General features: G+C 50.4%; 1 protein-coding gene across 11 annotated transcripts in view; it reads left to right on the top strand.

Annotated features, from left to right (window-relative positions):
• RGS3 (regulator of G protein signaling 3) overlaps positions 1 to 24,569 on the top strand; it is a 114,757-nt gene that overhangs the window by 59,435 nt on the left and 30,753 nt on the right. For 2 of the 11 annotated variants that reach the window (XM_059657914.1, XM_059657921.1), the window contains one exon: positions 3,318 to 13,743. The exons of 6 other annotated variants lie outside the window; for them this stretch is intronic. In XM_059657914.1, coding sequence (XP_059513897.1) covers positions 3,318 to 3,425 — 108 coding nt within the window. In that variant the 3' untranslated portion in view covers positions 3,426 to 13,743. Of the gene's footprint in view, positions 1 to 3,317; positions 13,744 to 21,802; positions 22,013 to 22,125; positions 22,204 to 22,293; positions 22,435 to 24,569 lie in introns of those variants that run through there. 3 more of the 11 variants (XM_059657918.1, XM_059657919.1, XM_059657916.1) reach the window with 3 other exon arrangements.

The following is a 24,569-nucleotide window of genomic DNA, read 5'->3' as shown; positions in this document are numbered from 1 at the left end:
GAGGCTGGAGGCTGCCGGCTGCCTGGAGCTCTCGATCCCGGGTTGGTTACAGTCAGAAGCCAGGCCACTCCCTATTCACTGGGGCAGCCCCTGGGATGTTGCATGGCCGAACTCATGTCCTCCAGGTTTCTATGTCTTGGGCTTAACTCCTTCTGGTTTAGGGGAAAGAGTTCTTTCTGCCCAGCTTCAGAGTTCCTGGGCTTGGAGTGTGTTCGCAACAGCCTCTCAGTACCTTGGGGAGTGTTGAGACTAAAGTAGCTTGCGTTTCTGAGACACACTCTGGTCCCTGCAGGGCTGCGGGCGTGGCTGACTGAGCCTGGAAAGGCCCCGGGCTTTGGGGCCAGGCCTCTGGGCCACACCAAGATATATGAGCAACCTGGGCAGGCAACAGTTGGTCGCCTCTTCAAATCAAAACTCCTTAAATGTGTGTCTGATGGACAAGTTGTATGCTGGGCAGGAGAAAGGTAAAGAAGGAAAGGCCAACCGCTGGGATAGTCTCAGAACTGCCTCTTCCCCTGAGACCTGGGCCCACCCCAGCCTTGCACACCCCACTTGGCCCACCCTCCCTAGGAGACACTTGTGTAATCATCTTATTCGACGGGGCCCTTGGGGGTCTCGCTGCCCAACTTTACCCACTCCCACCAACACACTAAAGAGTCTTAGCAGCTTACTCCTGCTGGTCACTCCCTGAGGAAAGTTTGGTCAATATGATTTTCTCCAGCCCCATATAGTTGTGGCAGGGCTTTAGGAACTTTAAATGACTCGGCCCAGGTGGCTGCCCCCCTGTGCTCAGCTCCATCAGGTCCTGGCAGCCTCAGGTGACTGTGAACTCCTTGCCAAGGGCTGGGCCGCCACAGCCTTTCCACGAGGGTTGCTGTCCTCCAGGGAGAGAGAAGAGGGAAGGCCAATCAGGGCTCAGGCATTGACTTCTTGCTTTTTAAGCGGAGTCCTGCTTGACCAACTTGTCCTGACTGAGCAGCACGCCTTTCTTAATGTCTTTTCTTTGTTCTTGCTGGAGTGCTCCGCCTTCTGCTGCATAATGGAAGCCACTGCACAAGCCCCCCCCCCCCCTCACAACCCGCCCCCCCAACTCAAATGCCTCTCTGGGGAAAGAGGGGTTATCAAGGCAACTCCCCACACTGCTATGCTGCCCCTTCTCAACCTCATCCCTTTCGCCAGTGTTTGCTGACACCTTTGAACGGAGATTCTTCAAACATTTCAGAGAATGCAAAGCTTTCCCCAAATTCGCAAAACATAATAAATGCGATGTGCCCTGAACATGAAATGCTCGTTGGGAAGGACGGAGGGAATTGGAGCAAGATGGAGTCAAAGGACACTGCCTGCGGTGTGTCCTCTGGCAGCCACTTCCTGCGTGGCCTCCGGGGTTCCATCTGTGCATTGGTCTGGTGGCTCTTTCCAGCTCTTCAAGCTTTGCGATTCTGGCCACTCACGAGAGCTGAGGACCTGGGGTCATCCGGTCTGCAGTAGGGAATTATACCCTAAAGACGTGGCATTACTTGACTGCCTGTGAAATCTGCTGTCTTAGGGGCCAGGTCTGTTTCTCTCTTGGAAGTGGGAAGGGGCAGGCACAGGCTTGCGGTGCTGCCTTTGAGGTGCCTGTGGCCTGTGGGTTGCAGGGTGGGGGTTCCAGCTGTGGCAGCGTGGACACAATGAGACCGGCAGCAGGTGGACTGCATTTCTTCTCTGGGGAACCCACTGCCTTTTTCTCGCTCACTATTAGCTGACCACAGTAGGTAGGAGGCTGCTGGGGCTGGCCTGCGTGCTCTCCATCTTTCTGTAGAAATAAATGGCTCACTCCCTCCGCTCTCCCAGCCTCTGTCTTCTGCTCACCACTCCCTTCTTCCTCGTTATCTGTCCGCTCTCTCGCTTCATTATCTATTCCTAGAGGGAACCTACCTTTCTTTTTCTGCCTGGGATACCTTTTACTAAACGCCCTGCGCAGGGCATGCTGCCATGCATCTATCTAGAAGAACTCAGAGGTGGTCTTCCCTGTGGCCATTGAGGTTCTAAGCTAGTAAGTAGGGCAGACAGATACACATGACTTTGGTTATTCAATCAAATATACATAATAAATGCCTGCTCTGTGCCAGACACTTGTTTAGGTCCTTTCGGGTCATGGAGATGTACAAGACCTGATTCCTGTCCTATGGAATTTTCCTTTAATTAGACCAGTGGTTCTCAACCTTCCTAATGCCGCGACCCTTTAATACAGTTCCTCATGTTGTGGTGACCCCCAATTTCATTGTTACACATTGAACATAATTAAAGCATGGTGACTAATCACAAAAACAATATGTAATTATATATGCGTTTTCCGATGGTCGTAGGTGACCCCTGTGAAAGGGTCGTTCGACCCCCAAAGGGGTCGCGACCCACAGGTTGAGAACCGCTGAATTAGACAGCCGTGACAAGGACCAGAGTGGCAATCTGACTATTAAAGGCGGTGCCTGGTGGATCCTAAGAGCCGTCTAGTGGGGTCATGGCTGCACATTTGTCATCTGTTTCGTGAACCACCACTGAGCCCAGCTTTGGGCTGGGCACTGGGAAGCCTCTGAGGAGGGTAGGTTTTTGACTGAGCCATCAGGGATGAGGAGGGGGTGCGGTACAGCCTGTTCTACTCTGTTCTCAGGGCACGCCCTGGGCATGACGGTGGCAATGCATGGATGAATCTGTCACGCCCTTTCCTTGCGAGATCACAGTCCAGCGGTGCAGACAGATATGCCAACAGGTCATTCAAAAATAGCATAGCAGGCGATAAGGGAGATACAAACTTTCCCGCTCTGCGGCCTCAGGCGAGACACTGAGCCACTCTGAGACTCAGTTTTTGTTTTTTTTTTATCAGCAAAGTAGATGGATTAATAGGGTTCTTGTGAGGATTAGGCTCATGCCATGTGCTAAGCAAAGCGGCGCACAAGAAGAACTCTGTGAATTATGATGATTAATCAAGTCATGTCTATATAGGAAGATTCCTCTAGTGGCCTTGTTTATTGAAGCTGAATGCTGCTGCTCTGAGCGCCTGTGACGACTGCTCCACGTCACTTCCTGTACCAACTGCTGTATTCCAGGGATCAGGCAGGGAAACTGAGGCCTCCTGGGCCTGTTCTGGCTGTGAGACTCTTCCCAGATGTGATGCTGGGGTGTGCCACCTTGTCATCTCTACTGGGCAGCTAGACGGGGCCCTGGAGATGCCAGGATCTGTCTCAGCGCCGTAGAAAGGAGCAGGGGCAGGTTCTGGAGTCGGGCAGCCCAGGCCTGAGTAGATGGCAAGCTAATTCCAGTTCTGTCTGGTTCCACAGAAACTCCACCCTTACGGCTCCCTCCAGCAGGAGATGGGGCTGGCCAACTCAACCAATGCCACCCAGGATAGAAGCTTTACCTCATCAGGACAGACTCTGATTGGCTGAGCAAACCCAAAGGCCGGACTCTGCTTCTGGCAACTTAACCCTTTCTTGGGCCTCCCCTACCACACAGTAACCTCACCTCTACTGGACCCAAAACTGAGGACCAAGATGGTGGGCCTAGGGTCATCTGAAGGGAGCAGCCCCACAGGTGTGTGTGGACTGGCATCAGAAGGACTGCAGTGGTGTGAGAGGCCCTCAGGGCACCTGCAGACTGGCATCAGAAAGTCCTAAAGGAGAAGACTCAGAAACTTATTTCCTACAAGGAAGAAGGAGGTGAAATAGCATCTGGGCTACTGGTGGTTCCAGCGCCTGCCTTGGGGGCAGCAGGAGAGCTTGGGAGGTCAGCCCCAGTGGAGAACAATGCCATGACCCTCCACTGCCAGAAGACCTCGTCACCCATTCATTCATCTGTACTCACTCATGCATTCCTTCATTCAGCAGATATTTTGGGGGCCATCTACTTTATACCAGGCTCTGTGCTAGGACCTGGGGATACTGTGGAGAATGAGATGGACATGGTCTCTGCTCTTATCAAGATTTCAGTCCTAGTAGGGGAGTCACATTAAATAAATGAACATCAGCGCGCGCGCGTGCACACACACACACACACACACACACACACACTCATGTGATTACAAACTGTGATAATCTAGGAAGTAAAAGAACAGATTCCTGTAAGAGAGAATATTATTTAGATTGTGTGTGTGTGTGTGTGTGTGTGTGTGTGTGTGTAGTGTGTGGCTGGGGAGACCATAACTCTTAAGCTGGGACCTGCAGGCCAGAAAATGGACTTAGCCACTCAAGGACTTTGGAAAGAGTGCCCCAGGCATATGGGACAGGCTGGGTAGAGGACCTGAGGTGGGAAGCTTGGCCTTCAGGAGGAATGGGGCCAGGCCCCTGTAGCTGGAGCTCAGTGAAGAGGCAGATAAGGCGGTTGCGGGCCATATCGCACAGGACTGTGGTTGTTAATATTTTATTCTTATTTTTTTGTTATAGATACAGTGGGCACTGAAGGCTTTGGAGAAAGAGGGTCATAGAGTTTCAGGCACATTTCTAGAAGATCAGTCTCAGGAGGGGCCCAACTGGCTCTGAGGAGATCAGTTAGGGGTCCCCTTAGACCTCCAGGTTAAGGGTGGTGGGGGCCTGTCCTCGATGGTGGCTGGGGAGGTGGGGATGTGCTAGAGGCTCTGGAATGAGTAGAGAGAATTTCCGATTTCTTCGCCCCTCCCCACTCCTCCACCGTGCCTTGCTCCCTCAGTGGATGCAAGAGAAGATTGGGCCTTCCTCCCAGACCCCCTCCGGGCCAGGCCTGGGTAGGGGCCAGTGCTGAGTTCTGGGAATGTCTCTGGGAGTTGGAAGCAGTAGGCTTTTGAGAAAGAGAGTCGAAAGGTGGGAAGTTCACAGCCCCCAGGGCTTACCTGTGCTGTCCCTCCATCCTATGATGAACGGCCTGATTGGAAGCTGGAACACAAACCTCTGGAAATGGATTTGGTTTGTTTTCTGCAGAGCTCCGAAGGTCAGGGCCCAGGGCGAGGTGTGGCTCAGCATTCCACAGGCAACTGTCCTGCCTCAGGGCTAAAGAAAGGCCTATCAAGGGGACAGTGCCTAGACTCAGCCTGCTCCCTGCCTGCTGTACCCCCCCCCCCCATGGAGCCCAGGGTTGGGCAGCTCTCACACCCTTTCCTAACTGCCCAGACCTAGCATGAGGACAGCCCAAGGCTGCAGGTGTGAGTGACATAGCTTATGCACGAGGGAGGTGTGTAGGTCAGGCTCACTTGCATGGAAAGGGGTTAGAGAGGCTAGAAGCTCCATACCCCGGACAGTCTGTGTGGTGTCCTGTAAGACCTCTTACATGTCTTTAAAGAGGGGCCTTGTGCCCTGGTGAATTTGCTCCACTGCGGTAGCCACTGGAACCCCTAAAAGCGTGGCCCAGATGAGAATTCTTCCCTTACCTCTCACCCCCATCCCCCCAGTCTAGGAAAGATGGGGCATGTGGCCTCAGCAGTCTAACAGGGGATGGCATGTATCTGCTCATGACCAAGCCAGTCCCCCGCCCAGCAGGGAATAGACCGGGGCTGAAGTGGGACAAGGGATGCACTGTCTGTCAGCCAGGACTCAGCCGCGGGGTTAATTCTGAGAGGCTGCGCAGCTGGGTCTGCACAGACAGTTCTGCAGCTGCACTTTGATTTCATTTGATTCCCTTACAAAATGACATTAAGGGGAATGTAGGGCGCAGGAGATTCGCCTGTCTGGGAAGAGAGCAAGCTTGTCTCTCTGGGACCTGGGACCTCCCTCTGTCCACCAGACAGGTGCAGAGGACAGGAGTTCTGGGCACAGGGAAACGGAGGATCCGAATGCAGCACCCAGCCCTGGGACACGGCTTCCTCCCCAGCTCGTCTCAGTAAGCTGCTGAGTTGGGTGGATGCTCACATCAGGGTCCTTGGCCCCGCCAGCTGTTGGGGAAGCAGACATCAGCTCCTGAAGGACCCCGTCTTTCCAGGGACTGTGGTCAGTGTGCCATGGCTGCTCTGCCTCCCAAATCGAGGATATCATTCATTTGACTCCAGGAGATTGAGAAGATGCAATTTGACCGGTGGCCACCGCTCTTCAGCACCCCCATCCACCCCAGCCATCCGGGAAGACGAACAAGCTATCAAAATTGCATTTGAGAGTCATAATCACGGGAAACACAGCCGAGCCCCTCCCTCCACATAAATCACCCTAAGAAGCCCACACAATGCTCTCTTTCCTGATGGGCCAATTGTCTTGGTTTGGTGTCTCAGGGCCTAGGAGCTGGGAGGAGCGGAGCACAAGCATTTATTGTTGAAAAGGCCATCTGTGTGATTTGAATACAAAGTGATCCTTGTAGTTCCCGGTATACCCTCTGTACCCTCTGATCCCGTTTTCATGTGTCTCGGGCTCTGGATTTTTTGAAACTCTCCTCTCTTCTGTACTCAGTCACGCCCGGGACTCTGCTGGCCCTGGGTCTTTTGGCCCTTTGGGAGTTGGGACCTGTTGGAAATAATGAGGACAATAATTTATATCTAGTATTTTTATTCTTTGTTTTAACATTTTTAAAAATATATTCTGCCACCAGAGTCTTCATTTTTCACACATGTTACCATGAGGGTTCTGTAAAGTGAGGTGCAGGCAGTTTCACAGTGTGGGAGGGCTCCCCACAGGGAGAGCATGGGCTTTGGCGATGGTAACCTGGGACCCCAGGCCTTATCTCCACTAGGCCTCCCAGCTTTCCGATGAAAGGGACTAGGATTCAGAGATGTTAAATGATTTATCTAAGGTCACACAGCTGGTAAACGGCCGAGCTAGTTCTCAAGCCAAGGCCTTTGAACTTAATCCACTGCTCTTTCCAATGTCAAAAAAAAAAAAATTGTCTTTTTGGGATGAGAGTGAGAGAAATCAGTCATCTCCTCCAGGAAGAGGCAGGAGGGGGCTCTCCTGCAGGTAGAAGTTGTGGCCTTTTAAGCTTTTATTTGTCCTAAGCTTTAGGACAAATGAGTTGAAATACGATATTCTCTACGCCATGGAGAATGAACTTCCGGAGTTCACATTCCCGAGGGGTGGCCCAGACTGAAAGGATCAATAGCTTCACACAAGATTTGAAAAGTCTGATATAAAAGACGTGGTGGAGCTCCTTAAGACAGGCTGGGGGTGGGGGCCTGGCCCTGGGACTATGGGGCGACTCCCTTCCCCTTTTGAGTCTGGCATTCAAGAGGATCAGCAGACACAGCCCTGGGGTATGCGGCAGCAATGGCACGTTGGCCAAAGGCAGAAAAGGATGGCTTCAGCTTCAGGCCGGGTGCACTGGGCAAGAGTCGGGAAGGAGGTCTTTGGCCCGAGCCCTGTCGAGGGCGGGGAGAGACTGTTCCAGGTTCCGGGCCCAGATCTTGCTAATTGATTGGTTTCAAATAAACTCTAAGTAACTGGGAACCAACTGGACAGGATTTCAGATATTCCCCCAAAGAAGCAGACTCTTCCCTAAAATGCTCAGTTGTTTTCCAGTCTCTCCAGCTCCCCTCCACCTCCTTGCTGCCTGTCTGCCTGTGGGTAGACTGCCTTCTTTGAGTCTTACCCTTGGACTCAGCCATCTTGTCATTCCTTTTCTAGCTCTTAACAAAGACAGCGCAACCTGACCATCTACCTGTCTTGAGCTTATCTCCCCTCAAGCCTTTCTCTGAATAGGGTCAGCATCCTCCAGATTGTTCCCAGGCCCTAGCTGGTTTGGCTCAGTGGATTGAGCGTCGGCCTGCGGACTCAAGGGTCCCAGGTTCGATTCTGGTCAAGGGCATGTACCTTGGTTGCGGGTGCATCCCCAGGGAGGGGTGTGCAGGAGGCAGCTGATGGATGTTTCTCTCTCATCTTGATGTTTCTAACTCTCTATCCCTCTCCCTTCCTCTCTGTAAAAAATCAATAAAATATATTTAAAAAACAAAACAAAACAAAAAAACACAAATTGTTCCCAGGTCTTTGGTTTAAGGGTAGAACAGTAACACTAGGTAATTTGGTGAGCATGTATACTGGGAATCTGGCCCAGTGCCAAGCTTTCGACCTACATTTGTCTCTTCAATCCTCATTTCAGCCTCATGGGGTTCATTGCCCTTGTTACACCTTTACCTCATCATACCAGTTGATATATGAAGGCGCTATCTTAGAGAAGTTAAGAACCTTGCCCAAGGTCACACAGCCAGTGGGCTGCTGGGATTGGAACTTGGGTGGCCCAACTCCAGAACACCTATTTTTGATTGCTCTGTTTGTACTGCTTTCCAGCAATCATGCACCACCCAAGGTGAAAGTGAAGGGGTGGCTGAGCAGCCACAGTCCTGCTTCAAGGCCAGTGTGGGAGGCCCTTGCCTTCAGAATCACGCTCGGGCCTCAGCTGGGTTCTCGGGGTTCTCCCTGGCTGTACTGTGCTCCTTGCTTTGTGCTCGCACCCTGGCCACACTGGACTCTTTCCCCTTCTCCAAGTCCCCCAGGCACACTCGTGCTTAGACTGCGTATTCTGTCTGATGTTGCCTGCCTGCCTTGTTGTCTCTGATGGATGCAATTCCCGACCTTCAAGGCTTGGCACCTCCCTGAGACACCTTCCTCAGACTTGCATCACAGGTCATGGCTTCTTCCCCTTCTGCGTTTCCACAGTATTTGGTTCATTCTCAGCACTGTGTGTGTGGTAGGCAGATGTGCCTCACCTGCGAGGCTGTGGGCTCTTTGGAAGCCAGTGGAGGCTATATCTTATTTATTTTTCTGTTACTGCCTGGCCCTTAGTCAATGTTGTAGAATTAAATTGGGTCACACAATTCAAACCTCTCATGTTCTAGAATCTGGATGAGGAAACAGAGGCTCACAAACAGGAAGTGGCCTGGCCACGGTCATGGGACAAGTTAGTGGCAGAGCTAGGACTAGAACTCAGGTGTCCCGACTCTCTAGGCTCCGAGATTTTTTCTGTTGCACCTCCGCTTTGAAAGACCAGAGCCTGGGTTCCCACTTGGTTTATTAAGCAACCTGTCCAGGTTCACTTCCGGCTCATGGATTCCATCTTATTCCATGCTGACTCCTGCATGTCCTCAGAGAGAAAGAAGCCCTGATCAGAACTGTTCCTGTGGTTCTCTTCCCCTCTCGCCGAGCCCGTTGCCCTCAGAGTAAACTAGCTTAGGATTTTGAAGATCTTGGTTCAAATCCTGATTTTCTGGTAACTCACTGTGTGACTTGGGGCAAATTTCTTCACCTCTCTTCAACACAAAACCACAATTGGGGATACAGTATTTATTTTATGAGTGATTAGAAATTTGACAGAACCATACAATCTTTGAATGTGGAACTGAAAAGCTACCCCCACGGAGATCAATTGATTAACAAGCTGATTTGTAGAAACTAAGACTAAGAGAGGCAAGAACTTGGCCAAGGGCATACGGTTGGTGCCAGAGCTGGAACTAGGACCCAACCCCCTACCTTCTAGGCCAGTGCTCCTCGTTAGTGATTTTTGAAGTTTGCCAGGTTGGGAGGAGGGCGGGACTCGGATTGTCTTAGAGATGCTCTCGTCAGCTCTCTCTCCGCTGTGTTGTCATTAGGAAAAGTAAGTCACCCTTTTGGGCTGAAAAGGAAATAGTGAGAGATGGCCCGGCTAAACGCGTGGGCAGCGGCTGTCTAGGAGGCTGACTTGTCTCTAAATTCCTGGCGTGCTCTTGCTGGAGTGGAATGAATGAGGCTGCTGTGTTTCACCTGGAGGTTGGAGCCGGGCAGGACTGGCGGAGAAGCTCCCCGTGGTCTGCTCTAAAAATAGCAATGGGATCAGAGCTGAGGGGAAGAGGAGGGGGCTCCTTCGGGAGCTGGGTGGGACCTCACCCCCTTCCTCTTCCTGCCAGGCCCTTTGTGAGGAAGCGCGGGTAGAGTCAGAGGATTTAGATGTGGGAGGGTCCCGGAGCATCAGCCCTCACACAGAAGGGGAGGCTCTGGAGGCCCGGAGAGGGGAAAGGACTGGCCAGCAGCCACCGAGTCCCGGGAGAAGGTCCCAGAGGCAGGCTGTCTTCCTCCTGCTGTTTCAGCAGGGCGGCTCCAGGCCCTGTGAGGTTTTCTCTCGCTGCCTCTGGGCGAGCACAGGGCCTGGGAATTCCTGGGGCCGGATGTGGTTGGGTTTCCTGAGAGTCGCCCAGCAGGCGAGGAGTCCCCTCTAGTCTGCCCGGAGCCCTGACCTCAGCCAGCTGGCCTTCCAGCGCCACGCCTTCCCTTTACGGGTGTCCCTATCCTTGCTGATTTGTCCTTCTGTCGCCCCCTGGACTGTCTGCAGGGAGAGGGTACAAGGCGGGGGCATAAAACTGGTCCGCGGGACAGAGGGTCTAGTGGTCTGGGACCTCTTTTCTGCCCTGCCCCAGGAACAAGCAGAGGCAGCGAAGGGTTTAGAGGCAGGGGGGCCTGGGTTTAGAAGCAGGCAGGCCAGGGTTCAAATGCCAGCTGGGCCTCTCACCAGCTGTGGAATCACTGGTGGGTCACCTAGCATCCGTCAAATGAGACGAGGGCATCTATCTCACTGGTTTCTTGTGAGGGTTCAAGGGCTGGGTGTGCAAGTGCCTGGCATGTAGAAGGTACTCGGTAAAGGTGGCTGTCATCACTAGGTCAAGCATGAACATGAGCTCAACTCTCTGCAGCCCCTTCCTTGCGGCCTCCCCCAGGGGGCATGCAGGTGTTTGCTTTTAACGCAGTTGACTTTTTTGTTGTGTTGTTGCAAAAGTTACTCACGTTCATCACGAAGAAAACATTTAATACAGATGAACCAGTAGAAGGAAATGAAGTTCACCCTTAATCCCAACACCCAGAGATAGCCACTGTTAACATTTTTGGGTATATCCTGTCAGGCAATTGTTTATACACACACATATCTGATTTGCAAATTGTAGTTACTAGTGCACACAATTTTTAAACTTGTTTTTTTCCCATTTAACAATGTAGTGTACCCATGTTTCCATGTCAATAAATGTTCCTCTACAGCATCATTTTTAGTGCCTGCGGAATATTTCATTATGGAGATCAGGGGTGGGGATCCATTTTTCTGCCAAGGGTCATTTGGATATTTATAGCATCATTCTCCGGCCATACAAAATTATCAACTTAAAAATAAGCTTGCTATATTTGGTCAAAAAATTTAATTAACACACCTCTAATGCCTTGGCAGGGCCAGATGAAATGATTTCCTGGGCCTTATACGTTCCCCACCCCTGGTATAGATGAAACAGGCTTTATTTAAAAGTTTCCAGAAGTTTAACATTTAGGTTGTTTCCATTTTTCCAAAAACTTGATATTTAACAAATCCTTGTGGGTATATATTGGTATCTCCAGCATCTAGTGCAAATGATTGACCCTCCACAAATATTTGATGAATGAATGAATATTTTGTGGGAATAAGTTCCTGGTAGTAGGCTTTCCATGTCAAAGAGTGTGTATTTGTAAAAAAGGTTCTTGATATCTGTTGCCAGTACTCTCCAGATCGGTTGTGCTATATAACCAGTACTATAGATTGACTGATTTATCCTGCTTTGCCCAGAACTTTACCTTTTTACCATGGAAAGTTCTGCTTCCTGGGAAACCCTTTAGTCCCCAGCAAACTAAACCAGTCTGGGTAAGAGAATGCCCATTTCCCCACCCCCTCACCGACACTGTGCATTGTTACATTTCTTCTAGTAGGCTCATTTTTGGATTACTAGAGATGTTGAATATTTATTTATATGCACTTTTGTTACTTATGTTTTGTGAGTAGCATGTTCATGGTATTTTTGTTCATTTTTTATTGGGTGGTGTATAGTTTAATCAGGAGTTCTTTTATGTAATAAGGACATTTGTATTGGTCTTTTATTTTTTATCACTTTTAAAATTAAAAATGTTTTTTATTTATAGGTAATCATATCTCTAAATTGCTTTGATAGTTGCTTTATCAAGAAATTATTCACATATACAGTTTATCTCCTAAAAGTATACAATTCAGTGGGTTTTCAGTACCATCACCACAATCAATTTTACAATATTTTCAGTATCTCCCAAAGAAACCATACCCTTTAGCGATCAACCTTTATCTAGAGAAATAGAAACATCAGTCATGAGAGAGTATCACCAATTCTCTCATCTCCTCCAGCCATAAACAACCACTAATCCATTCCTGTCTTTATTGACTTGGACATTTCATGTAAATAGAATCATAGTGTTTGGTCTTTTGTGACTGGCTTCTTTCATTTCACATAATGTTTTCAAGGTTCATCCATGTTGTAGCATGTGTGTCATTCCTTTTTATGGCTGAATATTATCCCTTTATGTGGATCTACCACATTTTGTTTATCCATTTATCGCTTGATGAGCATCTGGGTTGCTTCCACCTTTTGGCTATTATGAACGATGCTGCTATAATCGTTTGTGTGACAGTTTTAGTGTGGACTTGTGTTTCCATTTCTCTTGGATATATACGTAGGAGTGGAATTTCTGGGTCCAATGATAACTCTATGTTTACCTTTTTGAGGAACTGCTAGACTGTTTTCTAAAGTGGCTGCATGATTTTATATTCCCACCATCAGTCTATGAGGATCCCGATTTCTCCACATTCTAACACTTACTATTTTCCCATTTCTTAAATTAGACCCATCCTACTGGGTGTGACGTAGTATCTCATTGTAGTTGTGAATTACATTTTCTGATGACTCATATCATATCTGTTCATTATAAAAAATATTTTTTCCTTTGGTCTTGTGGTAGTCACCCAAGGTTTATATAATAATCATTGCACCTCCCTTGAACTTAATGGCTTTATTTTTCAACTTTTTTTTTTTTTTAATTTCAGAGAGGAAGGGAGAGGGAGAGAGAAATAGAAACATCAATGATGAGAGAGTATCATTGATGGCTGACTCCTGCATGCCCCCAACTGGGGATTGAGCCCGCAACCCAGGCATGTGCCCCAACCTGGAATCAAACCACGACCTCCTGGTTCATAGGTCAATGCTCAACCACTGAGCCACGCCTGTCAGGCTGTTTTTCAACTTTTAACATTTTAGTCTATTTGGAATTTACTTTGATATATAGTATGAGGTAGAATACCTTTTGTTTTTCTCAGTTATTTGTTCCAATGCTTTTTACATTATGTTTGCATAAGTACCCTCTCATTACTCTTTTTAAAATTAAAAAAAAAGTTATTCTAACATATTTATCCTTTTAAGTGAAATTTAGTATAATTTTATTCAGTCCCTACTTCCTCTCTGCCCTCCCCAAAAATCTCTTTGAGATTTTGTTAGGCTTATGTTAAAAATATAATATTAAAAAGGGGAGTAATGAGGTCTATACAATACTGTCTTTCTATCCAGGAATAGGATTATGTCTCCTCATTTATTCAAATCTTCTTTTAAGATTTCCCAAGTGAACTTTTGAAAAGAAATTTTTTTTTTCTTATAGGTCTTGTACATTTTTGTTAAGCTTATTTGAGGAAATTAAAATGTTTAGATCTATTTACGAATGAAAATATTTATTTAGCCTTACATATGTTCTTTGATATATACTTGTACAAAGAATCTGAAACATTACTAAACTGGGTAAAATAAATAAAGAAAATCCCCATTCCTCAGCTCTGCTATAAGCTTGGTGTGGTCTCTCCAAATATTATTCCATGCACATATGTATACATAGACTATGTTTTATTTTACTAAATAATATCATCCTACAAAAGTTTCTGTAACTCATTTTTTAAAACTCCATATAGCATATAAATCTTTTACACCCATACCTAAAGTTCTTTTTCCTTTTTCTTAGTAGCCAATGGACCATAATTTATTTAACTACTCCCCTGTTGATGTGCAAGCAGCTGTTTCCAATATTCTGATATTATGAGCAATGCTGCAATAAACATCCTAAGAATGTCCTGTGTATTACATCCTCTGGCATTTTTCTGTAGGACAGAGCGTGACACTACCAATGTGCTCTGCACATACTTTCCTCCTGTTTAAACATGTCATCTGCCCAACACTATTCTTACTATCCCCACTTTACAGATGAGAAAGCCAAGGAACAGAGAGGTTAAGGAAATGCACAATTCATGTTCCTATTAACATGAGTGAGAGTGCCCATTTTCCTGCTCCCTACCTGATCCTCGGTGTTACAGCTCTTTTAATTCTTTGTTGGTATGAGACGTGAAAGAATATATTTTATTTTAATTTGCAATTGTTGGACTATTAGTGAGGTTGAATTTCTCTTTACATTTATTAGTCACTTACATGTCTTCTTCTTTGCTTGTCAGTTCATATCAGTTGCCAGTTTTCTGCTGGGGCTTTTATTTATATAGTTAGAATATTAACCATTTACTTATTATATAGGTTACAAATATCTTTTCCAGTTTGCCATTTGTCTTTTAACTTTATTTATAGTGTCTTTACTCATTCAGAAATTAACATTTTTTTGTAATCAAATCTTTTGATAATCAAGCCTTGGGGGGGGGCTATATTTCTAAGGCCTTTCACACTCTGAGATTATAATGAATATTCCTCTATATTTTATTCAAGTACATTCATATTTTCAATTTATGTGCAGTTAATTTAGTACCTGGTGTCAGATGGAACTCTCATTAAATTTTTTCCTTAAATGGTTAAATAATTTTCCCAAACTTATTTTTTGAATCATCTTTCCTTTTCTCTCTTATAGACCAAATTTCCAGACATAGGTGGGTGGATTTCTTAATGCTCTTGTCTCCCTCATTAGTCTATCTAATACTACATCAGGTTGAGACTCAATTACTCTAGCTTCATGATATGGTTTAATAGTAGTCAACATCCCAAGACCAATCTCCACTACTCTGCAAAATTTCCTCTGAAGTTATACACCCCAACTCTCATCTGCCCGTGGGTTTACCCTTACTTTTCCACAAACACATTTCAATATCAGGAATGACACCAGATCTACAATAGTTTGTCCTCACCTCCGACTACCCATAATGAGCATGTGGGCTGGCCGATACTTTCCTTTGCTTTTCTTCACGCCTCCACACTATTGCTGAAGTCATCTAGAATTTTAGTTTCTGATTGTTAGTGTTTTTAAACATTAGTTCTATTATGTTTTAAGACTAATTTGTTTAAATTGCATCTACCTTCTCAATTACGTTATCAGTACTTAACTGAGTAAATGTTTCTGGCTTCATTGCTTCTCAGTCTCTAACATACTTCACTATCTCACTCTTGACTTCTTGACTTTGACTCATTTTTGTCTGGAGAGCTTTCTTGAGTGATTTTTTCCAGAAAGGGTCTGTGGGTAGCATGCTTTCTCAGTGTTTGTAAGTCTGAAAGTGTTTGCCCTTTTCCTGAGGAGAGGATCCAGGCACTTTGTCATCCCAGCATCCAGTGTTGGAACACGTGCCATTGCTTTTGCCACATAACCTTTCCGAACCTCAGGTTTCATTATGGAAACGAGCAGAGTTCTCTTTCCAATCTCTTTGGAATTTGGAAATGTCACTAGATTATTTCTAGTTGTTTGCTCTCTTTGGTAATTTTTCCTGGTACTAACTTCAGCTCTTTCATTCTGAATACTCAAGTCTTCCCTTAGCTCAGGGAAATTTTCTCTTAATTTTTTGAATTATTTCTCTTCTGTGTGTTCAATTCCCTCTTTCTTGATTTTCTACTACAAATAATAGTAATAGTAATAATGGCACCTAATATTTATCGAATGTGCTTTTTCCTTCTGCTATAATATGTAATTTGCCCAACACTATTATTTTACAGATGAGAAAACAAAGGAACAGAGAGGTCCAGTAGATTGTCCAGAGTCTCCTACCATGAGGTGTAGGCCATGATCCAAACCAGGGAGCTGACTCCAGAGCCCATGTTCTTAGCTGCTTATACCCCCTGCTTATCAAATCCAACCCTCGGACCCGACCAGTCACTGCCTGACCCCAGTACCCTTCAGTAAAACGTTGACAGAGGGAGAAAACATAGGGCTGCTAGAATGATGGAAATGAGACCACTTAGGAAACCAGACCAAAGAGAGATGGGATCATCAAAGGTTTCCTAGTGAATTTAGAGTTGAGGATCTCCCTCTCCTTCTGCTCAGCCACCCTCTTTCAGGCTTCATCTCTGTCCCTGGGACTAATGCATGTCTCCTAGTGGATCTCCCTGTTGCTTCTCCTGTCCCTTTAGTCACCTCCCTAAACAGCAGCCAAGGTGACTCTTCCTAAGAGCAAACCTGGTCACCGTCTCCTTGTGGAATGTATGTTGAGGGGCTGGGCGAACAGATCATTTCAGAGTGCCTATTGTATGTCAGACACCGGGCTAAGTGCTGGTCAGAAATCTTCCAGTTGCAAGTGACAAGAGCCCACCTCCAATTAGCTTCAGCCAGGAAATGGAATTGACGGGTTTATGGAGGGTAGCCTTCAGGTACAGCTGAGTTCAGGACCTTGAGCACTATCCCCAAGAATTAGCCTCACCCCTTCCATCTCTTGGTTCTACCTGCGTATGTGTTGGCTCACTCCCTTAGTTATGGCAGTAATGATGGCAGGTTTATGGCCTCTGATTTGGTGGCCTGGGCAAAGGCCCAACGGTTCAAGCCGGGCTGGCCCGGAAGGAGTGTGTGGATGAACCGCATCTAGCAGCCAAGGTCACAGGGCTGGCCTCTACATAGCTGAGCCAGTGGCTCTGTGCTGAACACTTCCCAGGAACTCGGGTAGTCAGGACACAGCCTGTCCCTGGAGCTGGCACAAGCACAGTGGGTCGAGGATTGCTCCCAAGCGCCTGAAAGCTCAGGCCAACATATGGCTGCCTGGACTGGAGCCAGGAAGGGAGGTGGTCACAGCTCTTGGCCATCCTGTACCACTGCAGCCGCCCAAGGTCAGGCTGAGGCTGCTGAGGTGACTGCAACATGCACCCAGGCTGGAGGCAGAATCCGGAAGGGACAGCTCTCAAGGCCAGCTCTCTGGGGAGGACATTTGGTCTCCTGGCTTTCACTGCACATGGGCGTCTTGCTGTGGCTGGGAGCTACAGTTCCCGGGAGCAGGTTGGGCATTGTCCTTGCTGCCTGTAGTTGCGAGGAAGAGGCCGATGGCAAGGGGAGAGACATTTTGGGAACATGAACTGGGGGCAGAACATATAGGTGAAGAACAAAAGTGTTGGAACTGTACTGCATGTTTGCCATTACTTTTGCTATATAAACTTTCTGAACCTCAGTTTCCCCATCTGTAAGATGGGGATGAAGATAGTAGCCTGTTGCTCAATAACTGTTCATGCTTCTCAGCTATTAGTAGATGCCAGGCACCATGTCAGTTCCTTACCTCTTAGACCTCCCACAGATAGCACTTCTAACTCTGCTCTTTGCATTGACCCTCTCAAGGGTCAATTCTGTCTTTTTACAGACAACAACAACAATGACAACACAACAGCGATACTCTTATTTATTGAGCACTTATTGTGTGCCACACGCTCCAGACACACCGCCCCATTTAGTCCCCACAGGGCCCAGTGAGGCAGATAGTAATAGCCCCATTGTATAGATGAGCAAACTGAGACTCAGAGCCATTGAAGTGACTGGCCCCAGGTAACTTGCACTCAGATTTGTTGGATTTCAAAGCCTGCGCTCTTTCTAAATACCAGACTGAAACTACTCAGTGAGAAAACCTGGAGGGGCCTGGACTGACCATCGGAGGGGCGGAGTGGGCCTGGGGCCACCAGACACCCCTGTTTGGTCTCATTTTAGAGACCTAACTGTGAGGCCAGGAAAGGGGAAGGGACCTACCCTGGGCTCTGCCGGCTCCTTGTGAGTTTGAACCTGAGGATACCTGCTCTGTCCCACCCACCCCACCACTGGCAACATGTGCCCCAAGATCAAGGCCAGTGCCACCAGGAAGAGCCAGGTGCAGGGCCTTAGCAAGCAGAGTGAGACCCTGGTGTTAGGGTCATAGAGGCCAGACTTGACAGGACAGTGCCTGCTTGCAGCATCAGTGCCAGGTCAGCCATGGCAACCTTCGCGTCAGACCCTAGGGATTGGGCTGCTTCCCTGTCGGCCTGCGCCTGTAGTTCTGAACACAGGCTTTAGCACATAGTAGGGAGCCAGTGGTTATGGAAGTAACAAATAACTGTTTCTTGGCTGACTCTTTGGTGGGGAAGGCCTTTCTGCATGGAATCTGTAGAACGCCCGCCCCCCCCACCCCCCCGCCCAAAAAAAACCCACCAAAAACAAAAACAAAAGCAACCAGGGCTTGCGAGACCCAATGAGTAAAACCAAATTTCCTGAGTGGGTTAGCGGATTCAAAGCTTGGGCTCAGAGGGTATACGCAGATAATGCCACAGTTTCACAGGGCAGCCCAGGGTCACCAGCCTCCTCTGTAGCATGTTGGGGCAGGGGCAGGGCTCTGTCGAAGCTGGGGCCACAGTGTTCCAGCTCAAGCTTCCGTTACCCTAGACACCCAGGCACGGGCCTGCTCCTTTCATTGTCCCGGGATAATGAAAGGCCCAGCCGCTGCTGGTGGAGGCGGGGCTTGGTTTAGTCTGTCATAGGCTCTGGAATCCTGGGACCGCACCTCTCCCTGGCTTGTGCCCAGTTTCTGCAGAGCGGCATCACCCGCTCCCTGCCCTGCGACAGCATCCTCCTGGACTTTGGACGGGAAGCTCATTAACGCCTTCAGCAGGTGCCCTCCTTTCTCTGAGGCGGGCGTTACTGGGGCTTGGCCTCCACCGGGTAGAGTCTGCAGGGGCAGGTGGGATCTTGGGAACCCAAGCGTGGACATACCAGGTTTAACACAGCGGAGGCAGCAGGGGAAGATGGTGGAAACCTCGAGACGGTCGGGGCTGCAGTGGAGTGGCCTGTCCAGGGGACCTGAGTTGCATTCTGCTGCTGCCACGTCTCTCGAGGGCCTTTCTAGAGCCTTGGGCTCTGCCTGGGGTACTGCCCCCCAAAATGGGAGGTGTGCACACACTGGCTCCCTACTGACCCTTCTTGGTCCTAGTCCTGGAAGCTGCTGCCAGCTTGTGAGGAGTGTGAAGTTTGCCTGCGTGACTGGGCTGTCCAGCCAGCCAGCTTCTCAGTGTTGCTGGGGGGCCCATCTGTCCCAGGGGCTGCTCTAGGCAGTAGTGCGGGGCACAGTGGGAAGTGGATTAGGCTTGATCCATAGCTATGCACTTACTGGTGTGTGACCTTGAGCAGGTTTCCGAATCTCTCTATGCTCAGTTTACCCATTCTGTAAAATGGGTTCATTAGATATCACATCCACTAGGGTTATGAAGATTTAATGAGTCACTAACCGGGAAGTGCTCTGAACAGTGTTCACACATAGTAAGTGTCAAGTCAGTGTTTGGTAAATATAATATGTGGGGCCCAGGCGCCAATGCTGTGGCCAATGAGCCGCCTGGATCTTGCTGCTCCCTACGTCCCAATCCCTCTCTACACTGAGCAGCACCATCACTTACGTAGGTCATGGAAGTTCGCAACCCTTGGGCCCAGCCCTGCCGCTGAGTTGCTCTGTTTCCTTGGAAAAGTCGCTTTCCCTCTCTGGGCCTCAGCTTCACTGGCTGTAACGGGAGAATTGGAGTGAAAGAGGGCCCTCCAGCTTAGATAGCCTGGCTGTCAGCGACTCCCCCACCTTGCCCAGGCTGTGTGTGCACTGGGCTGGCCCACGGGTCCCTCTGATGTGTGTCTGGAGCCATGGGAAGGCAGAGGGCAATGGCTGCCTGAGCTCCTCTAGAGACTAGATCAGCAGTTCTCAACCTGTGGGTCGCGACCCCTTTGGTGGTCGAACGACCCTTTCACAGGGGTCGCCTAAGACCATCCTGCAGATCAGATATTTACATTACGATTCATAACAGTAGCAACATTACAGTTATGAAGTAGCCACGAAAATAATTTCATGGTTGGGTCACAACATGAGGAACTGTATTTAAAGGGCCAGAAGGTTGAAACCCACTGGACTAGATGCTCTCCTAGCCTGGCCTGGCAGATGCCTGGGCCTCAAGGCACTGACTGTTATGCCCTTTCCTGATTATCCCGTGGTCCAGGGCATTGATGGATGCATTCTGGATCTGTTCTGGCTCCAGTGCCTGGGGTTGGCAGAGTGCTCTGCCCGCTGTGGCACGATGTTTATTTATGGACTCATTAGTCTGACTGTGTGGCTGATGTCTGCCTCCCTCACTGGCTGTCAGCCTTGTGAGTGCAGGACCCAGTCCCCAGGCCCGGCACAGAGCCCGGCACATAGTTGGTGCTCTGGAACTATTTGTTAATTAAAAGAAGGTAAAGACTGAGCTGAGGCTCAAGGGCTCCTCTCATATCAAGGAACCCTATATCCAGGCTCTGCACCCTAAGAAATCTTATCCCAACCACCACAGATTTCATCCTGGGGCCAGTCAGCCCCGCTGGGGATTAAGTCAGCCCTATCGGAATTGGCCGTCTCCTGAGACTCACTTCCTAGTTTCTCAGGACAAGGAGGGGCTCCGCTTCCCAAGAGCCTGCAGGACGACAGCCTTCCGATCTGGAAGCTTCCTGCAAGGACTGCCTCGGCTCTGCCCCCAGGGACAAGACACAGCATCGGCTGGAGTGTGTAGTTGGGATGGGGGCTGTTCTAGGTCTCCCCTAATGAAGGCCATTTCCTCATGCCAGCATGCATGCCCACACTTGTATGTGTGAGAGAGACAGGAATAGAGAGACAGAGATAGGCACTCAGAGGCATTGGGACTACTATAAGGAGAGTAAGGGCAAAGGGACAGCACTTCAGTCCAGAGTGGCCGAGGGGGGGGGGGTGAGGCAGGAAAGGAGGATGGGACTCCTCCTGCCCCATCTTTTCTGTGCAGACATCCTAGGGTGCCTGCCACCCTGGCAGTACGCATGTTCAGGTTGGAGCTGGCTATGGGATGGGTACCCCCAACTTGGGCCTCAGGCACATCAGACGACCGATGGCGGCAGCCATAGCGGCAGCCCCGAATGGCTCTGTACCGGCAAAGCCGCTGCCTGCGGTGGTGGGGCTGCACCGTGGCTGGGAGTGGGCACCCTGGAGTCGGACCGACGGTGTTCAATCCTGGCTCCACACCCAACTAGCTGTGGGACTGTGGGCAGCTTTCTCTGCCACTCTGTACCTTGGGTTCCTCATAGGGTAATACTAGAGCCTGCCTGACAAGGTGCTGGTGGGATTAATTGAATAATTTAATGAAGGCCATGCTCTCAGAATGTGCCTGGCATGGGATCACTGAATCCTCTGTTAATCCCCTAGGTGGGCGGGTCCAGTGTGGTCAGCCCCGATTTACAGATGAGGAAACCAAGGGGCAGGGCAGGCTGGGACTTGCTCAGTGATGCCCAGACGACCAGCGCTGCAGCTGGAACTAGAATCGGGGACCCTTGCTTCCCAGACCTGTGCTCTCTCCTCTGCCCCCTGGTCTCTCTGTTAGGGATGACCCCTTCACTGTGGCCCTCACTCTTGGGCTGTTGTAATGTAGCATCAGATTGAGGGGAGGAAGCCCCACCCCCTCTGTCCATCTCCGATTCCCCAGCGTTTGGTACAACAAAGTGCTAAATAAAAACATGTGTCCCGCTGCACTGGCTGGTGCTGCTGGGAGGGGACGAGGCAGCCGCTGCTTTCCCACCGGGGGCGGGGCGGGCGTGGCATTCTCGGAGTCAGCCTGTGTTGGCTGCAGGACCCTGGGTTGAATTGCAGCCACCCACTGGGATGAGAGCAGCGTGGGGGTGGGGGCGTGACAGGGAAGCCTCAGTGATTGGCTCCCTCCTGCCTGAGTGGTGGCTGGTGGCTCTGCACTGCCCCCGCAGGGGGAGCCCTCAGGATGTGTGTGGGGTGCCGCCAGTTCGGGATCCTAGTGCCAGTGGGTGCCACGGTAAGGGATGGATGCGTCTCCCTTCCGGGGCCAGCCTGGGCCGGGGGGACAGATACCAGGGGAGCGAGGGCCCGCAAGTACGAGCGGGTAGGGTAGCCCAGGAGCTAGCGGGGCCCCTCGCAGCCTGAAGGACGGGCTGGCAGAAGACTCTTTCAGACATCCCGGATTCCTCGGATGAAAGTGGCTTGGGAAAATCACAGAGTTTTCTATCTGATGGAAGAAAGAAACCCAGGCGCTCTGCAGAGTGGTGGCAGCTGACTGGACAGGGTGTGTGTTTGGGAAGAGCTCTGGAGGAGGAGGAGGAAGAGGAGGAGGACGAGAAGGGGGAGGAGGAGGAGAAGGAGGGGGGAGGGCCGAGTGATGCAAGGGTTTTGAAAAGGCTACCTAGATGTGGGAGGTGGAACCTGGTCATTTGGTTCTGCTTTTCCCAGCAGGTATCGCTCCCCTGGGGAACTTGGGTAAGTCCATAAATAGCTCTGCTGACACAAAGAAGCTCTGTCTGCGAAGGCAGCTGCTTGACACGGCCCGGCGGCTGGCCGCCAGGAGCTGCCACTGACACGGCTGCCCGCCCGCCTACGGGAGGAGCCGGGCGGACACCGGGCAGAGACCTGGGCGGGCGGGTGGGCGGGCGGACGGGCTGGCAGCAGCGGCAGCCCTGAGTCGCCTGGGTCCCTGCCGGAGTGTGCTGGGTAGGTGCCTCGGTGACAGGGTATGTGTGGGTGTGGGTGGGGGGATCTTGTCCAAGCCACCCTGTGCCCCTGCTTCTATTGTTTCTTCCCCAGGGCAGCCATTGATGGGCATGTTGCAACCAGACCGTGTGTGTTCTGATCTGAGATAGCTGTGTGTGTGTGTGTGTGTGTGTGTGTGTGTGTGTGTGTGTGTGTCAGGGGTGGGACCCTGCAGGGTCGGGGCATGCTTCCACCGTGTGCTGCTCTCCACTTCTGGGCTGGTCAGTCGGCTCTTCTTCCTGGGAGAAAGGAATGCTTGGTGACCAGCAGTCGGGACGCTGCCTGGGGAGGGAGTGCTCAGCTAGTGGTGCTGGTGGTATGTCTGGGATGCTGACCGCACGCCAGCCCCCGGGATGGCTGCTCTTGCCTAGTTCCGTGTCAGGGGGGGAGGTGGTCTCAGGGGTGGGCCCCCGGGGTTGCCTGTGATCCCTGAGACTTCTGCTGGAATGGCACTGGGAGCGCAGCAGGGATGCTCTGAGTCCCGAGCCCCTTGGGAAAGGTCCCGCACCTGCTCCCTTGGCTCCGGCTGAGGCCCGTAAGGAAGGGGGTAACGGTGAGGGACCCACTCATCCCACAGAGCGAGCCACTGTGAGTGGGCAGAGGCCAGTTCCTTTCTCATCTTGGAAGCCCCACATCTCCACTCTTGTCCTGCGGGTTTCAGGAAGGGCCCTGGTGCCGGGGGACCTCAGGGCTGAAGAAGAGCCTGGGCCCAGAGAGGGTCAGGGCCACGTCCAAGTTCACACAGTGGTCTGTGGCCGGGACCAAGATGGAGGACTTCTGCGTCCTGGAACAGTGAGGACAGGCTGCGTGGGTGCCATCACCCCAGCCCGCGCTGTGCAATTCAGCTGTGGATATGGCACTCTCAGTGCAGGGCCCCGGGGCCACTCACCAACAACTTTCCACATTCTGCTGCCCAAAGGCTTGTGGCTGGGGGCTGCTCCCCCTCTTGAGATGGCTGGAGTGGATAGAGCTCCTAGAACAGCGGTTCTCAACCTGTGGGTCGCGACCCCTTTGGGGGTCGAACGACCCTTTCACAGGGGTCACCTAAGACCATCGGAAAACACATATGTAATTACATATTGTTTTTGTGATTAGTCACTATGCTTTAATTATGTTCAATTTGTCACAATGAAATTGGGTGGCACCACAACATGAGGAACTGTATTAAAGGGTCCCGGCATTAGGAAGGTTGAGAACCACTGTCCTAGAAGGAAGGTGCCGCAGTGCCTGCCCCACCCAATGCCCGCAGGATCCCAGCCAGAGCACTGCGACCATAGTGAGAGTTTCCACCAGAGCCTCTGGAGTCCTCCTTGCCCAGCCAAGGGGCACCTGCCGCTTCCCCAGCTCTAGCTGGTCTGGCTTAGCCCAGGGCGGGCCCTTCACGGAGCCAAGTTCTACAGCAGGGCTTGCTCCAGGCCCAGCCGGGCATCTGAGGCAGCAGCGATGGTGAAGATAGAGGCGGCTGAGGCAAGTGACCCCCTGTTGGAATGTCTCCAGAGCTTGGAACGAGACATCTTTGCTGAGGCTTCTGACTATAGGTACTTGATATCAATGAAGTCAACCCACGCCCAGCTTTCTCACCTTTGCACATGCTGTTCCTGCTGCCTGGAAAGCCTGTCTCTTCTCTTCTCTCCAGGTCTTAATCCTACCCACACTTCCACCACTAGAGCAAATATTCCACTTGGGATCTGTCTGTCCATCGGTGGTGGCACTTATGGTGGTTGCTTCTTGTTCTATCTGTGTGGGAACTGGGCCCTATTCAGACCTTGGACCCGAGGGCCTAGCCTGGGGCCCAGGGCATGGGAGGGAAGAGCTAGGGTAGGTTTTCCTTGAGGACAAGCACTGATGCCCGTATCCTAGCTTGGCACCACCAACTTGAGGGCCTGGCCAGGAGTCCCTTTGGAGGGGCCCTAGTTTCTGCATGTCGGGGTTGCTTCCAGAGGGTCAAGGAGCTGAGGGGGCATTTGACAGGAGGTGAGGCAGGGAGAATCTTGGCTTCAGCCTGGCTGAGGCCACAGGGAGAGCCCACTCAGAAGTCATACTGGACGAGGATGGCGTCCACACCGTGGCCTGGGCAGGCGGGCAGAAGGGGCAGC

Source organism: Myotis daubentonii, chromosome 11 (assembly GCF_963259705.1).
Source record: "Myotis daubentonii chromosome 11, mMyoDau2.1, whole genome shotgun sequence".
Lineage (NCBI taxonomy): Eukaryota > Metazoa > Chordata > Mammalia > Chiroptera > Vespertilionidae > Myotis > Myotis daubentonii.
Note: the sequence above shows the minus strand (reverse complement) of the source record. Positions and strands in the feature narration are given on the sequence as shown.